The sequence below is a fragment of the Salvelinus namaycush genome, chromosome 6 (genome assembly GCF_016432855.1).
Source record: "Salvelinus namaycush isolate Seneca chromosome 6, SaNama_1.0, whole genome shotgun sequence".
In the NCBI taxonomy this organism is placed as follows: domain Eukaryota; kingdom Metazoa; phylum Chordata; class Actinopteri; order Salmoniformes; family Salmonidae; genus Salvelinus; species Salvelinus namaycush.
The window spans coordinates 35,408,041-35,426,356 of record NC_052312.1 but is presented as its reverse complement, the minus strand read 5'-3'; the positions used below and the strand labels follow the sequence as shown (position 1 = coordinate 35,426,356).

General features: G+C 44.0%; 1 protein-coding gene across 1 annotated transcript; it reads right to left on the bottom strand.

Annotated features, from left to right (window-relative positions):
• Positions 1–580: 580 nt before the first annotated feature.
• On the bottom strand, positions 581–16,655 carry LOC120049915 (podocalyxin-like). Its single transcript, XM_038996418.1, has 8 exons — positions 16,207–16,655; positions 4,266–5,009; positions 3,844–4,058; positions 3,715–3,741; positions 2,603–2,735; positions 2,351–2,394; positions 2,097–2,219; positions 581–1,936 (listed from the first exon to the last, which is right to left on the bottom strand). Exons 1-8 carry the CDS (start codon positions 16,274–16,276, stop codon positions 1,742–1,744), a joined length of 1,551 nt encoding a protein of 516 aa, XP_038852346.1. The 5' UTR covers positions 16,277–16,655; the 3' UTR covers positions 581–1,741.
• Between the last annotated feature and the right edge of the window lie 1,661 nt (positions 16,656–18,316).

Sequence of the window (18,316 nt, the reverse complement as noted above, 5' to 3'; positions counted from 1 at the left end):
ATTGTTTTTGTTGATTTTACAGCTTAAATATGATTGGGAATTATTGTGTCCATGTGAATTATACATGAATTTGAATGTTTTGCCAGATAATCACATATTGGATATTTAATGGATATTTAAATACATTTCTATTCAGTTGATTTGACAAAAAAGGGTAACAAACAAAAAGGAAAATGTGCAGAGGCCTATGTAACAAGTCATCCCTGGTGTTTAACAAATTACCACAATATGTTGACCCACTGGAATTGTGATACAGTGAAATAATCTGTCTAAACAATTGTTGGAAAAATGACTTGTGTCATGTGTAACGGATGTGAAATGGCTAGCTAGTTAGCGGTGGTGCGCGCTAATAGCCTTTCAATCGGTGACGTCACTTGCTCTGAGACCTTGAAGTAGTGGTTCCCCTTGCTCTGCAAGGGCCGCGGCTTTTGTGGAGCGATGGGTAACGATGCTTCGTGGGTGTCAGTTGTTGATGTGTGCAGAGGGTCCCTGGTACGCGCCCGGGTCGGGGCGAGGGGACGGGTGTAAAGTTAAACTGTTACACATGCACAAAGTAGATGTCCTTACCGACTTGCCAAAACTATAGTTTGTTAACAAGAAATGTGTGGAGTGGTTGAAAAATGAGTTTTAATGACTCCAACCTAAGTGTATGTAAACTTCCGACTTCAACTGTATCTTTAGGGTCCAGCTTCCCTGATAGAGTAACCCCAGTCCTAGACTAAAAAGCATAGTTGAAAGGGCTCTTAAGTCCAAGGCTAGGCTTTATCTATGTCCAGGAAACAGGCTCTAGGTAAAATTCTTTAGAACTTTCAAATGACTATTTACAGTGTTTTTCCCCTTTATCTGTAGAAGCTCCTGTCCCAGCAGTGTCTCCAGGGACCCCGTTGTTTCACCAGTATATGGCTTCTATACAGCAGCCACTGCCAGGTCGTCAGAGCTGAGATTCACTAGTAGTTTAATTCATTCACCAGGATGATTATTTCACTTTATCCTGAGGTCATTTTCTCTAAATCAATACTATTGAGATTTAACCATAAAGGCAAGTAGTGTTACAGTATTACAAAGTTTCAGCTTCCATTTTCTCTGAAAATATAAGAAAATACTATGTACAGGTGCTCAATTCAATGCACTTTTGTCGATTACATTGATTACAGCATAAAGAACATGCAGATTTTAGTTCATAAACTCCACCCTGAAATATTGGTGGTTTGAGTGTTTGGTTTTCCCAATTAAATCAATAACTATGTAGAGGTACATCAAGTACCTTTAAACACTCAATGGTGCTTAAAATGGGATTGTGTATGCTTGAGAGTTACATTTCCCAAATATTTATTTAATATCTCCTAAAACTAGGCACAATGTTGATTGGTGTAGTATCCACCAAATGCCCTGTTACTTTTCCATGGCCACAGCGATGGGACTCAGACACCCGTTTAGGCCCGGTGGGTTTCCAGAACCTGTCATCCTCTGGGTGTTATTTTTTTCAGATTTGTCAGGTGGTGTCTGTGTGTTGTTGCCTTGGGTCTGCTTCAAATAGAAATGCATTGCATTGAACTCACAATTGTGCGATTTCTCAAATCCCATTATTTAAGGTTGTATACATTCTATATAGAATACATTTCTACCTGAAACCTTTGGAGCTAGAACCCTCTACTAAACAGGGCCCTTGTAACGGTGCAGGGAAGGGAGAGTCAGTTGGTCGAGGGATTATAGTAGCACCCCTGTCTGTTCCAGTCCCCCTCTACAGGTGAGTGTCCTCCTCATCTGGCATGTCCTCTTTGAGCAGGTTGTCGATGGGAACAATCCAGCTGTCGTTGAAGTCTCCGTTCAGGGCCACCTTCTTCTCCTGCATCTCCGGCTGCACCTCCATCACCTCCAATGTGGGGTTGTCATGGTAACCGTTCTCCACCGTCTGCATCTCCTCTGTCAGGTGTTGCTGTTGAGAGAAGATAAGGGGAGATTTTGGTGAGGACCCTCCGAAATCATAGCTCAACTATTATTAGTAAGTATTTTAGGAAGAATGTGGACATATCACGGACAGACATTATTGATTGTAGAGTAGTTTGATTTTCAGGTTTGATTTTCTAATTGTTTACTTGGTGGTTCTTCCAATAGGACTTGCGGTGGTATGCGGCGTAGAGGGCGAAGCCTACAATCATGGCCAGCAGAGCTCCGCAGGACGCCAAAATGGCAATCAGTGTCATGTTGTCACTTGGTTTCTGACAGAATAGATGAAAAAGTAAATAAAGACCCACTCTGACACGCCTCCCTCCAAATACAACTTTCCATGCTCTCCAGTAGCCCGTTTATGATGACATTCAGGGAGATATGTACACAATGTTAGACTTACTCTGGTGATTTCCTCATAGTATTGCTGGACGACAGCGTTGTCCACTAAAAGAATCAGAGGAAACTTTAATTTACGCCTGTTCACTTCTGGTACTTGACCTTGACAACAGTTGGCTCAAACCCTCTCAAATAGTATGTATTTAAAAACACAACTCATACAACCAAGACTAGCATTAGGAAACGGTGCGTTAGGTGTGATCTATTTCATTGCCTTGGAAGTGTCTGAATAGTGGGGACTGGGTAGTTTACATACCTTTGCCGGTAATTACCACGCTGTCAAAGGTAGTGTGTCCGTTGTTCTCTCTCACAGTCAGAGTACAGTTAGCGTCATGCATCTGAGACATCAGCTGTCGACACAGCTTCTCCAGGTCCTTCCTCTCGTGATTCTGATGAGAGAAAACAAACACGTTTGTAAGACTCCATCAAGCTTTTCATTAGTTTTCAACTTTTTCTAGTAGATTGCGCCAAATGTTTTCATAGTTTATGAACGGGACAAAAAACAATCAACATGCCTTGTTTAGTGAATCTCAATCTATCTAAAGAGATTGGCAATTGCTGAGCTGATGTAATTTCACCATGACATCATTACAGCCATCTCTACAATGCTGGTTGTAGTGAGTCGAGGAAAAGGTCAAAGGTGGGACGTCAGCGTTTCCCGTGCAGTGAGGTGTCAGTTATTCTTGGCCTTTCTGAAGTAGAGCAGCTGTTCATAGTCAGAAAGCGAGGGAGAACGCGAGGTAGGTGTGGGAAAGATGGAATCTAGCAAAATGTCAGGAAGGTTTCCCACTAAGACTTTTTCCACCCAATGCCTGCAGAATCTTTTTTTATAACATGATGCACTACTTCCTGTCCTGGCTTTGGAAACAGAAGTGTCGCTCTGTGTTCTGTGTTGAGAATAGACGGGTTGGTTGTTTATGGGTCAAAACAGACGGTTTGCTTAGATTGTTAACAACATGTTACATTCTCCAAATGTTTATTGAAAACATAAATATATTTGCACAATGAACAGTTGTTGGTTTGCTAGCAAGTGAATATTTGCCATATTAGAATAGAAATGATATCAGTCAAAATACTTCAAGACATGGTATCAATAAGATACAACGAGCTGAAACGCGCCACCTGCGATTCCCCACATGGCAGCTTCTTGTCATTGTTGCTAGCCATCTGGCCATGCAGAATCACAACAACACACTGACTTCTGCCCCATTGAAGTGTGCACATCATTGTCAGCTAACGGTGCACTCTAAGATGGATCTAACTGCAGCTGAAGATTTGTCATTACATTTGTCATTTGACACCGAATGTAAACGCAGACCTAAACTCGTAAGCAAATCTAGGACGACAGTAGAAAGGAGAAACCCTTACCTCTTCATTTCCTTTGGACATGACAAACTGTAAAAAGCAGAAACAATCACAAAGTTAAGGTCATATTTGTGTTGTGATTTTTTGAACCAGGCTGACAAGTCTCTTTAAGTAAAACTCTTTCTGTCCTACCATAAAGCTCTTGGGAGGACTTGTGGTAGTGGTCGTCGTGGTTGTAGTCTCAGCCGTGGTTGTTAACACCATCCCTCCCTGTGCACGGGTTGTGGTGATAGCAAAACCGCTTCCTGAACCCACAGGGCTGGATGTGAAAGGTTGCTGGGATGGAGAGGACGACCTTGACCATGGGATTGTAAGGTTTGGAATATGTCTCCCATCCACCTCTGTGACTGTTTCAAGAAGCATAAATAAGAGAATGGACAATTTTGTCAGTGGAATATTCTTTCACTTCCATCATGTAATCACACATGACTGCATATGAACATGTATGAGGTGCATGTCATAAGAACTCTTCAGCTTTTCGACTACAGCCAAACTCTATGCTGGGTGAGTGATAGGTGTTTTGAGGTGAAATGGTGGTGGAGGTAGAGACTCACCTGCAGTGGAGTGCGGGGAGGTCTGAGTGTGGGTTCCTGAGGAGCTAGTGGGTGGCTGGGTGGTCTGAGTGTGGGTTCCTGAGGAGCTAGTGAATTGCGCGGTGGTCTGGGTGGGGGTTCGTGAGGAGCTAGTGAATTGCGCTGTGGTCTGGGTGGGGGTTCCTGAGGAGCTAGTGAATTGCGCGGTGGTCTGGGTGGGGGTTCGTGAGGAGCTAGTGAATTGCGCTGTGGTCTGGGTGGGGGTTCCTGAGGAGCTAGTGAATTGCGCGGTGGTCTGGGTGGGGGTTCGTGAGGAGCTAGTGAATTGCGCGGTGGTCTGGGTGGGAGTTCCTGAGGAGCTAGTGAATTGCGCGGTGGTCTGGGTGGGGGTTCGTGAGGAGCTAGTGAATTGCGCGGTGGTCTGGGTGGGGATTCCTGAGGAGCTAGTGGAGTCCAGTCCAGCAGCAGTCATGGTGGTGGACACCACATTACCACTGGACCTCCCAGAGGTAGAGGTGCTCAGCGTGGCCCCACTTAGTGCGGTAAGCGGGGCTGGTGCAGTCCCGGTCCTACTGATTAGACTGGGGGTGGTTACTGCATGGGTGGCGCTGATAGTTTGTGTGGTGTTGGTGGCTGGATCAGAAACAGGGTTGTTCACGGTGACGATAGTGAATGTGACTGTTGGGAAGCTGGTGTGCACCATGGGAGTTGAAGAAATAGAGGGTGTTTGTGTTGGATCAGCATGAGTACAGTGAAGTAGAAAACCTGGAGTGAACAGATATAAAACAGAATTAACGGTTTAATCTTAAACAAATATTACGTAGGCCTAACTAAATGTAATCTACTTGGCATTTTTTCCATTTAAATTGAGCCATCTCTAGTCTCTAGAACATGGTCCATCGTTCATGTGGGCTGCATACAGTTTTATACATATTTTGTATTTCCAAGAGAATATCAGCGATGAGATATTGAGGAGCCTCTGTGGTGAACTCTGTGTAAACCTGTTGTGGTTTATTTCCTTCTCTCCAGACACCTGTACAGTAGTCGTTCTCTTTGTTACTCTAATTATAGTAAACAGGACAGGATGCTCCACACAATAACCTAGGAAGTACCACACCCAACCTATGGGCTTGCCCTAGCGCACCGTAAACAATCCTGGACCACGTTCTTAGGCTGGGACCCTAGGGATTTAGAACAATGGCTTCTATAGGATCTTCAACCCACACACACGTACCGCCATAGCATTCACAGTTCCTCCTCCTATTTAGATTCACTATTAGTTTACATGCTGTTCTGTTAGGTCAAATACAGTCAACAGATTGTTCCAAAATACAACAATGACACTTTTTTGCTTTTTAATATAAATCATTTCTAGGATTCCAACAGTTCACCCAAGTGTTCTCATCTACAGGTAACTGCCAAAATAAAGGAAACACTTGAGTAAATGACAGATAGAAAGTATATGTAAAGCAGGTGCTTCCACACAGGTGTGGTTCCTGAGTTAATTAAGCAATTAACAACCCATCATGCTTAGGGTCATCAGAGAGGAAGAGGCAAAGCAGTTTTACTCTACCCAAAATCTGTCCACGAAAGTAAGCCCACGACGTGAGTAATTTTTTTATGGAGGTTAATGAGAGTGTGTCGAATTTGGTCAACAGAAATGCAATTGCTAATGTGATACATGAGGCTTATTTGACCGAATAGAAGTTTCATAATGGTTAGGTTGTTATGAATGCACTGATATATGTGGCATTTCGGCAACTTACCCAAAAACGATTATATCGGCGTTGTGCCTGTTGTCATAGAAATACAGTGCATTCGGAAAGTATTCAGACTCCTTCCCTTTTTCCACATTTTGTTATGTTAGAGCCTTATTCTAAAATTGCTTAATTTTTTTTTACATCAATCTACACACAATACCCCATAATGACAAAGCAAAAACAGGTTTATAGTAATGTTGCAAATTTATTACAAAAAAACCCCCAGATACTTTGCTATAAGAATCGAAATTGAGCTCAGGTGTATCCTTTTTCCATTGATCATCCTTGAGATGTTTCTACAACTTGATTGGAGTCCACCTGTGGTAAATTCAATTGATTGGACATGATTTGGAAAGACACACACCTTTCTATGTAAGGTCCCACATTTGACAGTGAATGTCAGAGCAAAAACCAAGCCATGAGGTCGAAGGAATTGTCCATAGGGCTCAGAGAGGATTGTGTCAAGGCACAGATCTGGGGAAGGGTACCAAAACATTTCTGCAGCATTAAAGGTCCCCAAGAACACTGTGGGCTCCATCATTCTTAAATGGAAGAAGTTTGGAACCACCAAGACTCTTACTAGAGCTGGCCTCCCGGCCAAACTGAACATTTGGGAGAGGGGCCTTAGTCCGGGAGGTGACCAAGAACCCAAGGGTCACTCTGACAGAGCTCTAGAGTTCCTCTGTGGAGATGGGAGAACCTTCCAGAAGGACAACCATCTCTGCAGCACTCCACCAATCAGGCCTTTGTGGTAGAGTGGCCAGACGGAAGCCACTCCTCAATAAAATGCACATGACAGCCCTCTTGGAGTTTGCCAAAAGGCACCAGAAGGACTCTCAGACGCTGATAAACAAGATTCTCTGGTCTGATGAAACCATGCGTCGCTTCCGGAGGAAACCTGGCACCATCCCTATGGTGAAGCATGGTGGTGGCAGCATCATGCTGTGTGGATGTTTAGCGGTGGCAGGGACTGGGAGACTAGTCAGGATCGAGGGAAAGATGAACGGAGCATACAGAGAGATCCTTGATGAAAACCTGCTCCAGAGCGCTCAGGACCTCAGACTGGGGCAAATGTTCACCTTGCAACAGGACAACGACCCTAAGTACGCAGCTAAGACAACGCAGGAGTGGCTTCGGGACAAGTCCCTGAATGACCTTGAGTGACCCAGCCAGAGCCCTGACTTGAACCTGATCAAACATCTCTGGAGAGACCTGAAAATAGCTGTGCAGCGACACTCCTCGTCTAACCTGACAGAGCTTGAGAGGATCTGCAGAGAAGAATGGGAGAAACTCCCCAAATACAGGTGTGCCAAGCTTGTAGCGTCATATCCAAGAAGACTCGAGGCTGTAATCGCTGCCAAAGATGCTTCAACAAAGTACTGAGTAAAGGGTATGAATACTTATGTAAATGTAATATTTCAACAACAAAACATTTTTATAATTTTTTGTAAAAAAAATCTAAAAACCTGTCTTTGCTTTGTCATTATGGGGTATTGTGTGTAGATGTATGAGGGGGAAAAAAATATTTTATCAATTTTCGAATAAGGCTGTAATGTAACAAAAGGTGGAAAAGGTCAAGGGATCTGAACACTTTCCAAATGCACTGTAGATGGAGGACTCATCATGGATATAACCTGTTTTAGCATGGACATTGCCATCGAAGGTTCCACCATTTTAAAGTAGTCAACTGGATGGGGATTCCTATGAGTTGGGAGGAATCAGCCAATGAAGACGTTGAATACTTTAAAATGGAGATTGCCTCAATAGCGCTGCCCATGCTGTCACAGACGCTAGAATTGCACAGATACAAAGATTAGATTAGTCCTTTATATATCTCTATGGCCTGTTTATCTGCCCTCTCATTAGCTAGAATGGTCCCATCTGATCTCATCTCCTCCTGCCTGCCTTTTATCTTTGGGAACATGTATTTCCATTGTTAGAGCGGTAACTTGAATATCTTGTCAATATAATAGACAGTATTTGGGGTGATGTATAAAAATGGCTAGTTGCCCATTATTTTGGCTACCATGGTTAGAAGAGATCTGTGACTTTGGAAGAGGGGTCTCAAAGGAGCATCGGGGGTTTTGTGTGTGTGTGTGTGTGTGTGTGTGTGTGTGTGTGTGTGTGTGTGTGTGTGTGTGTGTGTCTCAATCACCAGATCTCAACCCAATTAAACAGTTATGGGAGATTCTGGAGTGCCGCCTGAGAGTGTTTTCCACCACCAACAGAACACAAAGTGATGAAATGTCTCGTGGAAGAATGGTGTCGCATCCCTCCAATAGAGTTCCAGACACTTGTAGAATCTATGCCAAGGCACATTGAAGCTGTTCTGGTTGGTGATGGCCCAACGCCCTATTAAGACACTTCATTTAGGTGTTTCCTTTATTTTGGCAGTTACCTGTATATTGCAAGTCAAATCGCAATATTTGGTTAAAAAAAATCACAATTAGATTTTTTTTGCAAATATTGTGCAGCCCTAAATTCATACACACAGGAAGACATTGTTTTTTAAACAGTGCTCAATAATTTGAAATTCCTCCCAAGGTTACATGCACAAACACAGGCCTACAATACATGTAGTGGACAAACTGTACATACACACCCACACATAAACCACACGAACACTCTCACCTCCCACTCCACATGTGCACTGTAGAATAAAGAGATGTGGGGGCTCTAATCAACTCTATTCAATCCAACCTCATAACAAGGTTTCTATACTACTTGAATCACCCTTACAACATTCCAACCAGATTGTCAATCTCCATATCAATACATATTTTCACACTCTAATAGTCATTGTATTGTATGTGTGTTATTGAGTAGGGCCCCTCCTGTTGACCAGCCCGTTAAAAAGATGCTCACCCAGGATGTAAAGATGTAAATCCCGACATGGTGGGTTGTCATGGTGATTAATAGTGGTTGTCGGGGGCAATGAGGACATTGTCTAAAACAGCCTCTTATCAGTGTCTGATAAGAGTCTGTTTTAGAGGGGTGGTGGAGGGGAGAGGTAAAACATTGTTGTCTCCATCTCTCCTCTTTGACAGGCAGCCTAAACTGTGGCTGCCATCCTAAACTGCAGACACGCCAATTGTTATCAGGCTCCATTAAGCAGCTTAGTAGTCACTATGAGGAGAGAAGCCAGAGACACAGACAGCTCTGTAGGAGGGGGAAACTCTGAATCCTCCCCCCCGGGCCCAGCCTGTTTGTTTACACTCCTGGTAATGTCCCCTGGTAGCTAGTGAAAGGAGGTTGCTTCAGCATTGGTAATGCCCCCGTGTGGCTCAACCTGGTCTCAGAGCATTTCGTATTAATGTTTACATAAATACAAGACAATCCATTAATTTTGATATGTTACGAATTATGAATCATAAATGTTACGAATTTGCAAAACGTACAATATGTTATGAATTTAAGTTAAAGGGTTAAGGTTAGGATAAAAGTTAGATAAAAGGGTTAGGACAGGGTTAACGCACATGTTAAGTGGTTGCAAAGTAGCTAAAAAGTAGTAAGTAGTTGAACATTTGCTAAAATGCTAAAACGACCAACCACCCTCCGCTCATTTTTGCCTTAAGTAACCTTCTCTCTTATGTAACCATACCACATGTAACATATCAGACTAATTTCAGTGTCCCGGATTTATATTTCCTATGTTACGTCTAGTCAATGAGACCAGGCTGGGTAGCTCGAGAAAGGAGGCTGCTTCAACATTGTAGTCTAACAGGTGGAAGTACCCCAGCAGGACTGAATGACAATGAAAAAATGTGTTTTACAGTCAGTATTTCTTTGCTACATTTTTTGACAGCTTTTGAAAATGTGTAAATCAGGAGTGATACAGATCATTTGGGACATACACTATGCAATGTCTTGGGAGTAGACTGTTCTAAACATCTGTACTGATCATGCAGATATTCCGTGGGACTGGGACTGGTGAACTGCTCCTGTGATTTCCACGCAGTGTTCTGCCTCTGAGACTCTGTGTTGTTGTGAGACGTGTGTCTCTATCTGTCTGCTCCACTATCTCCCCTCCTCTACCTCCTCTAGCTGTGGTGTCATATTTTTGGGGTGACCCTCTTTGACCTCATCTGTCACCCGGGTGTCTGTTTCTTAACAGGTGACAGCAGCACCCCTGATCCTGACACTATTTAGCTGGGGCTGTTATTACCAGAGACATTCCTAACCCCTAGCCATGATGCTTAGTAGTGAATCGGGAATGAAGCCTCATTGTTGTAACTCATAGAGCACACCAGAGCAGGTTCCTGTATACCACAGTAGGATTACATTACTATCGTCATGAGTATTGGATGTCTGTCTGTGACTACACAGCATAACTGGGCCAACACAGACTGACCTGCAGCCAGGTCTTATTAGCCTCTTCCTCCAGCAGTCTATTATTAAGATGGATCGCTAGGTCATTGGGTCCGGTTACGTCCGGTTGGGTCTGCTACTACAGTGGCCTGTCTCTCTCCCACGGGGTGCGACCCGGTGTCCCGGACCCTCTCAGGGCCAGACGGTAGTCAGAGGGTGTGAGAACCGACCCCAGGGTCCTCCCTGTTGACTCTGTTATGCAATAAGATATGGGCTTCTTTGCTCTCTCACTGTGTGGGTGTGTAGCACATGGGGATGTGTGGCTCAGTTGGTAGAGCATGGCGCTTGCAACGCCAGGGTTGTGGGTTTGAATCCCATGGGGGACCAGTACGAATAAAAGTAAACACTCGCTCTGGTTAAGAGCGTCTGCTAAATGACTAAAATGTAAATGTGTGAAACTCCCTCCTCAGCCTGAGGTTTCTCCACTTGCGCCACAAATACCTAGCTTTTTGCATGGCGCCGACTGGTAAGACACTTCAGGAGGTTGGTCATGTGTGCTAGCAAGGCAGAGGTCGTGGGTTCGAGCCTCGGTGTGAGCCGAATCAGGAAGAAGTGGTACACGCTAAGCAAGCAGCGTGACGTCCTTCACATGTGTGCATGACTGAAACACAGAGAGCATGAAACACTCTACACACACCCTGCTCTGACTCAAGACTAACAGAGACACAGACAGAAACCTAGTAAAATACAGTCAGTTACTTCCAGATCTTTAAGATGGAAATGCAACAAGATGATGATAAGGCCTCTAAATACCATTTACCATAGGGTTGAGTTCTCCAACTTCCCCAGTGTTTGTGTTCCTAACTCATGCCTGTGACAGTGTTACGGCTTGGCCTGTCCCACTGTGACTAACGAGTCAGTAATGGGGTCAGAGGGGTGTCTCCCTCTCCCCTGCCCTCCCCACAGGGGTCCTGTTGTTGGGTCCCGGCGGGCGTCAAGCACAGTCCTGTTTCGTGTGAGAGCCTCCATCCGTACACAGTTAAAGCAGAATGACAATCGGCCTGGAGGGTGGAGACTTGTTGAATTGTCCTGCCTTCCTGCCAGCCATATTGTAAAAATAACCTCCGGGCCCCAGGCCCCACACAGACTACTACTGGTAGAGGGAGGGGAGCAGAGGCTTATGGCGACCAGCCTGGGCACCATCAGTGGACATCTTAAAAATAAATGGAGCCTTTCTTTATGCTGTGTGTCTGCCGGTCCACTTGTGTACTGGCATGGGTATGTGATCCTGTCTAGCTGTGTGTGTATTCATCTCTGTCCCTGTATGTGTGCCAGCCAGGCCATCCCATAATAAGGCCAGATTTATGTACGTCTGAGCGTGAACGTCCACCATGCGCTGCCAGAGGCAGGAGAGTAAATAAATAAATGTAGCTATCCCTCCCCAGCCCCGGACGCACAAAGCCACCCTGTTAAGTGGGTGACGGCCCACACAAAAGCCTGGCTTGCCCCGCGTTCGGCTCTGCCAGGAGGGGGTTACTCCCTCAACCCCGGCCCCCTGCTGCGGCCCAGGCTTTTTAGGAGCCCAGTAGTCCCCCGCCTTCCTGGGTGTCCCATTGAGAGGGGTAATTCAGAATTGGAACTGGGGGAGGGAAGGGAGATGAAGGGAAGAGAAAAGGAGGAGGGAGGCCGTCTTTACACAGTACTTATCCAATAGGCTCCTCCGTTAAGGAGAGGGGCTGTGAATGTAAAATCACTGTATGAATTAAAGGGAGAAAGCGGGAATGGGGAATAGGGGAGGTGGGTAGAGGAGAGTGAGGGTGGAAAAAGGGTGTTGGTCTCTGTCTGATGGTGTAAATCATATTTTTTATTTTGTTTAACCTTTATTTAACTGTCTGTGACTACACAGCATAACTGACATGATGAAGATTATTAGTTTCCACACGGCGTGGGTTCACACACCCAAACACAACCACATTTCTAGTGCTGTGATGCCAGGGTGATGGGTGTGTTTGTGTCTATGTTGAGCTGTGGTGTGCACATATGGTCCAGCACTTCTACAGGACTTTAGTCTATGGAGGTCTGGGTCGTTCCAAGAAATTACTCCCTTTTGGGTAGTGTAACTTAGTGAATGAAAAAGAGTTTGATTTCACCTAATCTAACATTCCGTCATGAACAGCAACTTAATAAAAGTTTTAATCAAGAGATTAAATAAATAAATATATATAATAAGTGCCTACTGAGTGCCAAATAAATTAACAGGGTTGACGATTTAGTCATAAATCAGCCATAAATCCCCGTGACAGGGTTGTTAAAACAATTCTAGCCTATCTATCTACGGGTAACAGGGTAGACATGTTATGCTCGACACGCTAAGTTTTCCACTAGAAAATGTCCAAAAAGAGTAGAACCAGTTCACCTGCTTATACACTAATATTTTTACAAATGTTTATTTCGAAAATATTTACAAAGGAATAAATAGTTTCACCATATTAAAACGAGAGTTTAGTTCACGTAACAAGGTTGACCTTAAAATGAGGGACAGGTTTTTTCCCCCCCTTAAAATGAATCACTAATCACATGAATAAATAATACTCCTCAGGAATGACTTTATCAAAGCAACAAAATAGCTAGCGCTTTACAATCATGTTGAAAACTTGGGGTCATACTTTATTTGGATAGTCCATTTGTAGATTCTCTACAGATGGTCATACTATCAGCAAACCATCTGTTGGTTTGCAACTGCTTGTTAAGGTGAGGGTTAGCATTAGAATAAGGGTTAGGATAGGGGTTAAGGGTTAGTAGATAGTTGAAATGTTACAGATGGACTATTCAAATAAAGTCTTACCAAGCTTGGAGAAATGTTGGGGTTAAGTGGGTTAAAATCTTCCTAGAAGTCACAGAGGGTGTACAGAGCACTTTAGCAAGTCTTTATTCATAATAAAAATCAAATTCATTGAATGTTCCATGTGGTCTATATTAATAGGCACTACATTTAAAGAGACATCCGGAACTTTGTCGACTACCTAAGTATTTTTATTAAACCTCCCGCCTTGGGCTGGATGTGCCAATGTGTAGTTCACGCATGCATAATCTATTAGCAGAATTACTGTTATATCTCAATTAGCCATGAAATCCCTAGATTGAAAGCTTCTGGAAGCTGTGTGGCACCATTTTGAGTGCTGCAAGATTGGCCAGTTCACAAGTTGCACAGTGAAATAAGGCTGGCCCAGGCCTGCCCAGCGTTATCCAATGAGGCACATAAATGATGTAGTATACCATTTTCGGGGACCCATTTTGGCTCTTGTGCGCTACTTTCAGAACTACTGGGTAAAAAGTATGCAAATCTTCCGGAAGTTCTATTTTAATATAACAGGTTTTTACTACTTAAAATACCAAAGGAACTCATTTTGTGGAACGACCCGTCTATTGTCTTTAGTCCTGTGTGTTGGCTGGCTTTGAGCTAAACTAAGCAATGCAGTATGCTATTAATCTATTGCCAGTAAATACATTAGGCAAGGAATGTTGGTAGACAACAGTGTGGAGCAGTTGACATCATGGAGGAGGTTGGAGTGATATAGTGGTCACCGACACTTCACTTAAGGCCAACTCTTTGACACACACACACACACACACACACACACACACACACACACACACACACACACACACACACACACACACACACACACACACACACGTTTTGTTTGCTTGGCTCTTATTAAGAAACATCCGCTCTCTGTTTTCTTAGAGGCAAAGTAGAAGGGAGTTGCCAGCCATGGCAGAGAAAGGAGTGTGAGGAGAGAGTGAAAGTGGGAGGGAGAGACCTTGTACATGTGTGTGTTCCCCATGTGTGATATGAGAGAGAGAGAGATGAAGCAGGGAGGCGGTAGACCGGAGGAGCGGAGCTGAGTGAAGGTCTGTGATGCATGGTGCCAGCCACTGGCCTGATTAATGTCCACCTGGCCTGGACATGTAGGAGTGTAGGCTGCTCTGGGGTGAAGATAGAGGTGGAGGGTGTGGTGGTGCTTTATCATCCACATCAAACATTGATGAAACACAAGGCTTTACTACACTTACTCCCTCGAGGAACTGGAAGCCTCCCTCTCCTGTACTGTTCCCCAAAACTGCTGTTAAAACCCCAATCCCCTGAATGTCAATAGTGGATCTAAATCCCCTGGCTGCCTCTGAAATGGCACCCACCCTTTATAGTGCACTACTTTTGACCAGAGCTGTAATGGACCCTGGCCACATTACAATGCACTACTTTTGGACGGCCCATAGGGCTCAGGTCAAAAAGTAGTGCCCTATAGAGGTAATGGAGTGTCATTTCAGACGCACAGCCTGTTTATTGTCCTGTTTCCCCACACTTTTATGAGGTGAATTTCCAGTGGAGTGAAGGAGTGAGGACTCCGTCTCCCTGTCCTTGCATTTGAGTGAACCAGGTTGTGTGTGCGCGTGAGGAGACGGAGGGAGCTCATGGCCGTCTCCTCTCAGGATGGGAATCTGGTGCCACACCTTCCTTAGGAACAGGGATGTTGTTAAAGGTGTTTTCCTATCTATTGTTCTCCACTAGCGCTCTCCCATAGGCTAGGCCTAGGGAGGATAGCCATGGCTGCCAAGCCGCATCCCGATCATAACAAAGATCCTGGCTGGGTTTACCTTTTAGGAAAACACATGACATGACCTTCATGACCCCAAATAGAGGATGAAAAGGACTGGGAAGTGGTGTGTGTGGGGTAGGCTCTGGAAGGATATGGTCTGGTCTGGGATATTTTACATTTTCTTTTAATAGCACTATGGTTAGTTTGCAGATTGAAAATGTTGTATTATACATCATAAATGAATGGTTCGCGTTCTATCAAATGGTAATGGAGGTTGATTTGTATCCAAGGAGGACATTTTTTTTATTAGTGCCTATATGCTTGGCAATAATGCTTGTCAAGTTAGTTTTAGGCCTAACTCATTATGTGGTCTAAAAAAGTTTTGGAAAAAGGGCTGACCGTGAACATCCAGTCTGTTTTTGCTCGGCGACAAAAAAACAAAAGTCTCTACTTTTCATTAATTTACAGTGGAAAGAGGCAGGTGCGACCTGCGCGTAATTAAAGAATAACACCATTAGGCATGAGGGTCGTCTCGAGCGGGTCACGGGGGCACTTCATTATGCGGTCCCGTTGTCTCCCTCCCGGCCTCCCGGCTCTTGAGCACAGTGTGAGAGTAGAGGACCCGGGCGTGAAGAGGGGGCAGATGTTTCAGCTGCGCGGCCCTGGCCCTGACTCCCCGGTGCCACTCCCTCAGGTGCCAGTCTCTGCCTCGCACTTACAGTGCAACTCCCCCTCACTCACTCGTCGATACCGAAATTAGAGCAGCATGTTGTGAAAGCGCGCAGCTGGTATAGACTCGCACTAGTATTGGTGGGATAGAGGGCTAATAAGATAATGGTTTAATAGGAATTCTATTTTTTTATTACTTCCAAGCAACATGTTCTTTTAGCACCGATGACGGAAAAAAACGAAAATATGTCAATCATATAGACGGAATATAACGAAAACGATTTCATTTTTAATGGGAATTCCATTCCATTTTGATTTACAGATTAGGCTACAAACTTCCGTGCACCATTAACTGTAGGCTATTGATGTGCGCACCTGTTGCTGAGGAGAAACACAGACACCTATCATAATCAACATTGTTTTATTTAGTTGTTTTTCTTTTATTATGAATTGATAAATTATGATACCAAATGTGATCTCATCCTATGTTAACTTCTCTCATTGAATGTCTTCAATTGCTCAAATAAAGGAAAGGTGGTGATGGGGTCTTGTGGGTCCCCAAAAATAAAACCAACTTTGATCAAGTGAAATAAAATAAAGAAAATACAAAGAATAGACACTTACCAAGTGGAAGAAGTGCCCACGTGATTCGCATTTTCGTTTCCATTCTGTTTTTTACGAAACTTTGTTTCATTCAGTGTTGCTGCAGCACTCAATCCGTGGTTTTAAGTATTCAGAATCAGAATGTTGAATAAAAGTAGCGGATTCTTGCTGGAGACGCGTTCCGTTACGCCTATCTCATTGAATTTGTATTTGAAGTAAATGATTTCCCCAAAGTTATTGTTTTGCTGAAAGCTAAGAATGCTTTTGTTTGGCGCTTCTCCCCTTCTTTTCTCCCCCTCTCTAAGTTGGGAATTTGGGGGAAAGTTTTTCTCCGGTCTCCTTGGCTGCGCTGATTGTGTTGTTGTTGCTGGCTCCCTCTCCCGGAGTGGCTTGAAGACGTATTGTGCTTTCAAAGCGCAAGCCCCGTGGCCAGTCCAGACCCCAGTCTTCTTTACAAGTGTTCAGCTGTTACTCACAGGCCCATGGCACTGCCCATTCCAGCTTGTCATGCGAGGCCAGGGGAGATCCAATAGAAAGCATTTTGGGTGGACTCTCAAACTGACCAACACGTTGAATAACAAAAGGAAACGACTCCCAAAGACTTATGTTCCTTCAATTTGCCTTATTCCAATAATGGTCAATGGAAATAAATAACTGACGATTCTTAGCGTGCTGTTTCTTTCAGACACACGACATGGTAATACATGTTTCTCAAATCATTCATATCTATAGTCCTCGATTCATTCACCATATTAGCCAACAAGGACAGATTCATTTGCTTGGGAAAGTGGCATATAACCAGCAGGTGTGATGTTTGTCTTTTGGATTTGGGGATTCAAGCCAGGCTGTTTGACCCTAAGGAGAGAGCTGAGTTAATTCCAGTCAGAAGCCATGACAACGGGAATTCACAGGCTTTCCTGGAATTGCTTTGAACGCGCTTTTGATTATGCCCTCTTCAAAGACCAGTCAGTTAAAGACATTTGGATCCAAAAGTTAATGTGATTATTTTTTGCAAAACTACTTGATTTGCCTCAACTGGCAGCTTCATGTGTTAGACAATATTTCATTAATATTTTGAATAACTTCTACATCAATCCCTACTTATAATACATGTATCTTTGAAAGATGTAAGGTCCCCAGGCATGATGTCTGATATAAGATCCAGTGGCTGCTCTGGTGATGGGAAATTAGGGGGAAAATAGAGGAGATAAGATCAGGGGTGTGGAGGTTTTCCTGGGCGTTTCTATGGACTGAAATAGTCGGTCATTATTAAGCTGTTTAGATGTGGAGCTTTCAAAGCTATGCTAATGGTACTCCCTCCCATGTCAGCCTGGGTTATTCATTTACCTTCAACAATATACAACTTATTTGATTAAAAGAACACGTAAGAGTTTAGTGTAGTTTATGAGTGTGGAGTGGTGTACATACACGCTGTGTGTGCCCTTGTTTGTTTGTGACTGACTGTGTGTGCGTGTGGCAGAGGGAGTCGACAAGTGTTTTTACACCTGTACGAATCTATGGAGCTTGTGTATGTGTGAGTGAGCGAGCGAGCTGGTGTGTGACTGCCACCAATCGTCCCTAGTACCAGCAGCTGGTCAGAGGAATGCTGTGTTGGTGTTAGGGATCCTCTAAACTCCTCAAATGTTACACCTTCCAGTACCATCATCTGACTGAGGGCTGATGCTGAACCTCACCTCACCAGGCTGGCCAGACACAGGGCTGGGAGGGGTATCACAGTGGGGCTGCTGACTGACCTGTCATGTAACCATGAACTGTCATTTTTGTCTCTCAGCACCCTTCAGTGCCAAGTTGCCCCAGGACTGTGAGCACCTATGGATATTTAGTACATTGATTTCGTCTTTGTTTATTAAAGCTGTCATTATCTATTCATCTTTTTCATTTGGCCACTCCTATTGGTGGTGCGTTGTAGAAATACTATAACTCATTCTAAAACTAGATTTAAATGAAAAAAGCTATGTTGTTAAACTTCTCAAAGATCAATGTCAGTTTGGCAGATTAGCCATGTGACTGTGTGTCTGTCCCAAGTGATGTATGTGATTGTTGGTGCCAACATCCATCTCTATGTCACAAAGGGGAAGTCGACCCAGGGATAGTGTCCACCCAGTTGATG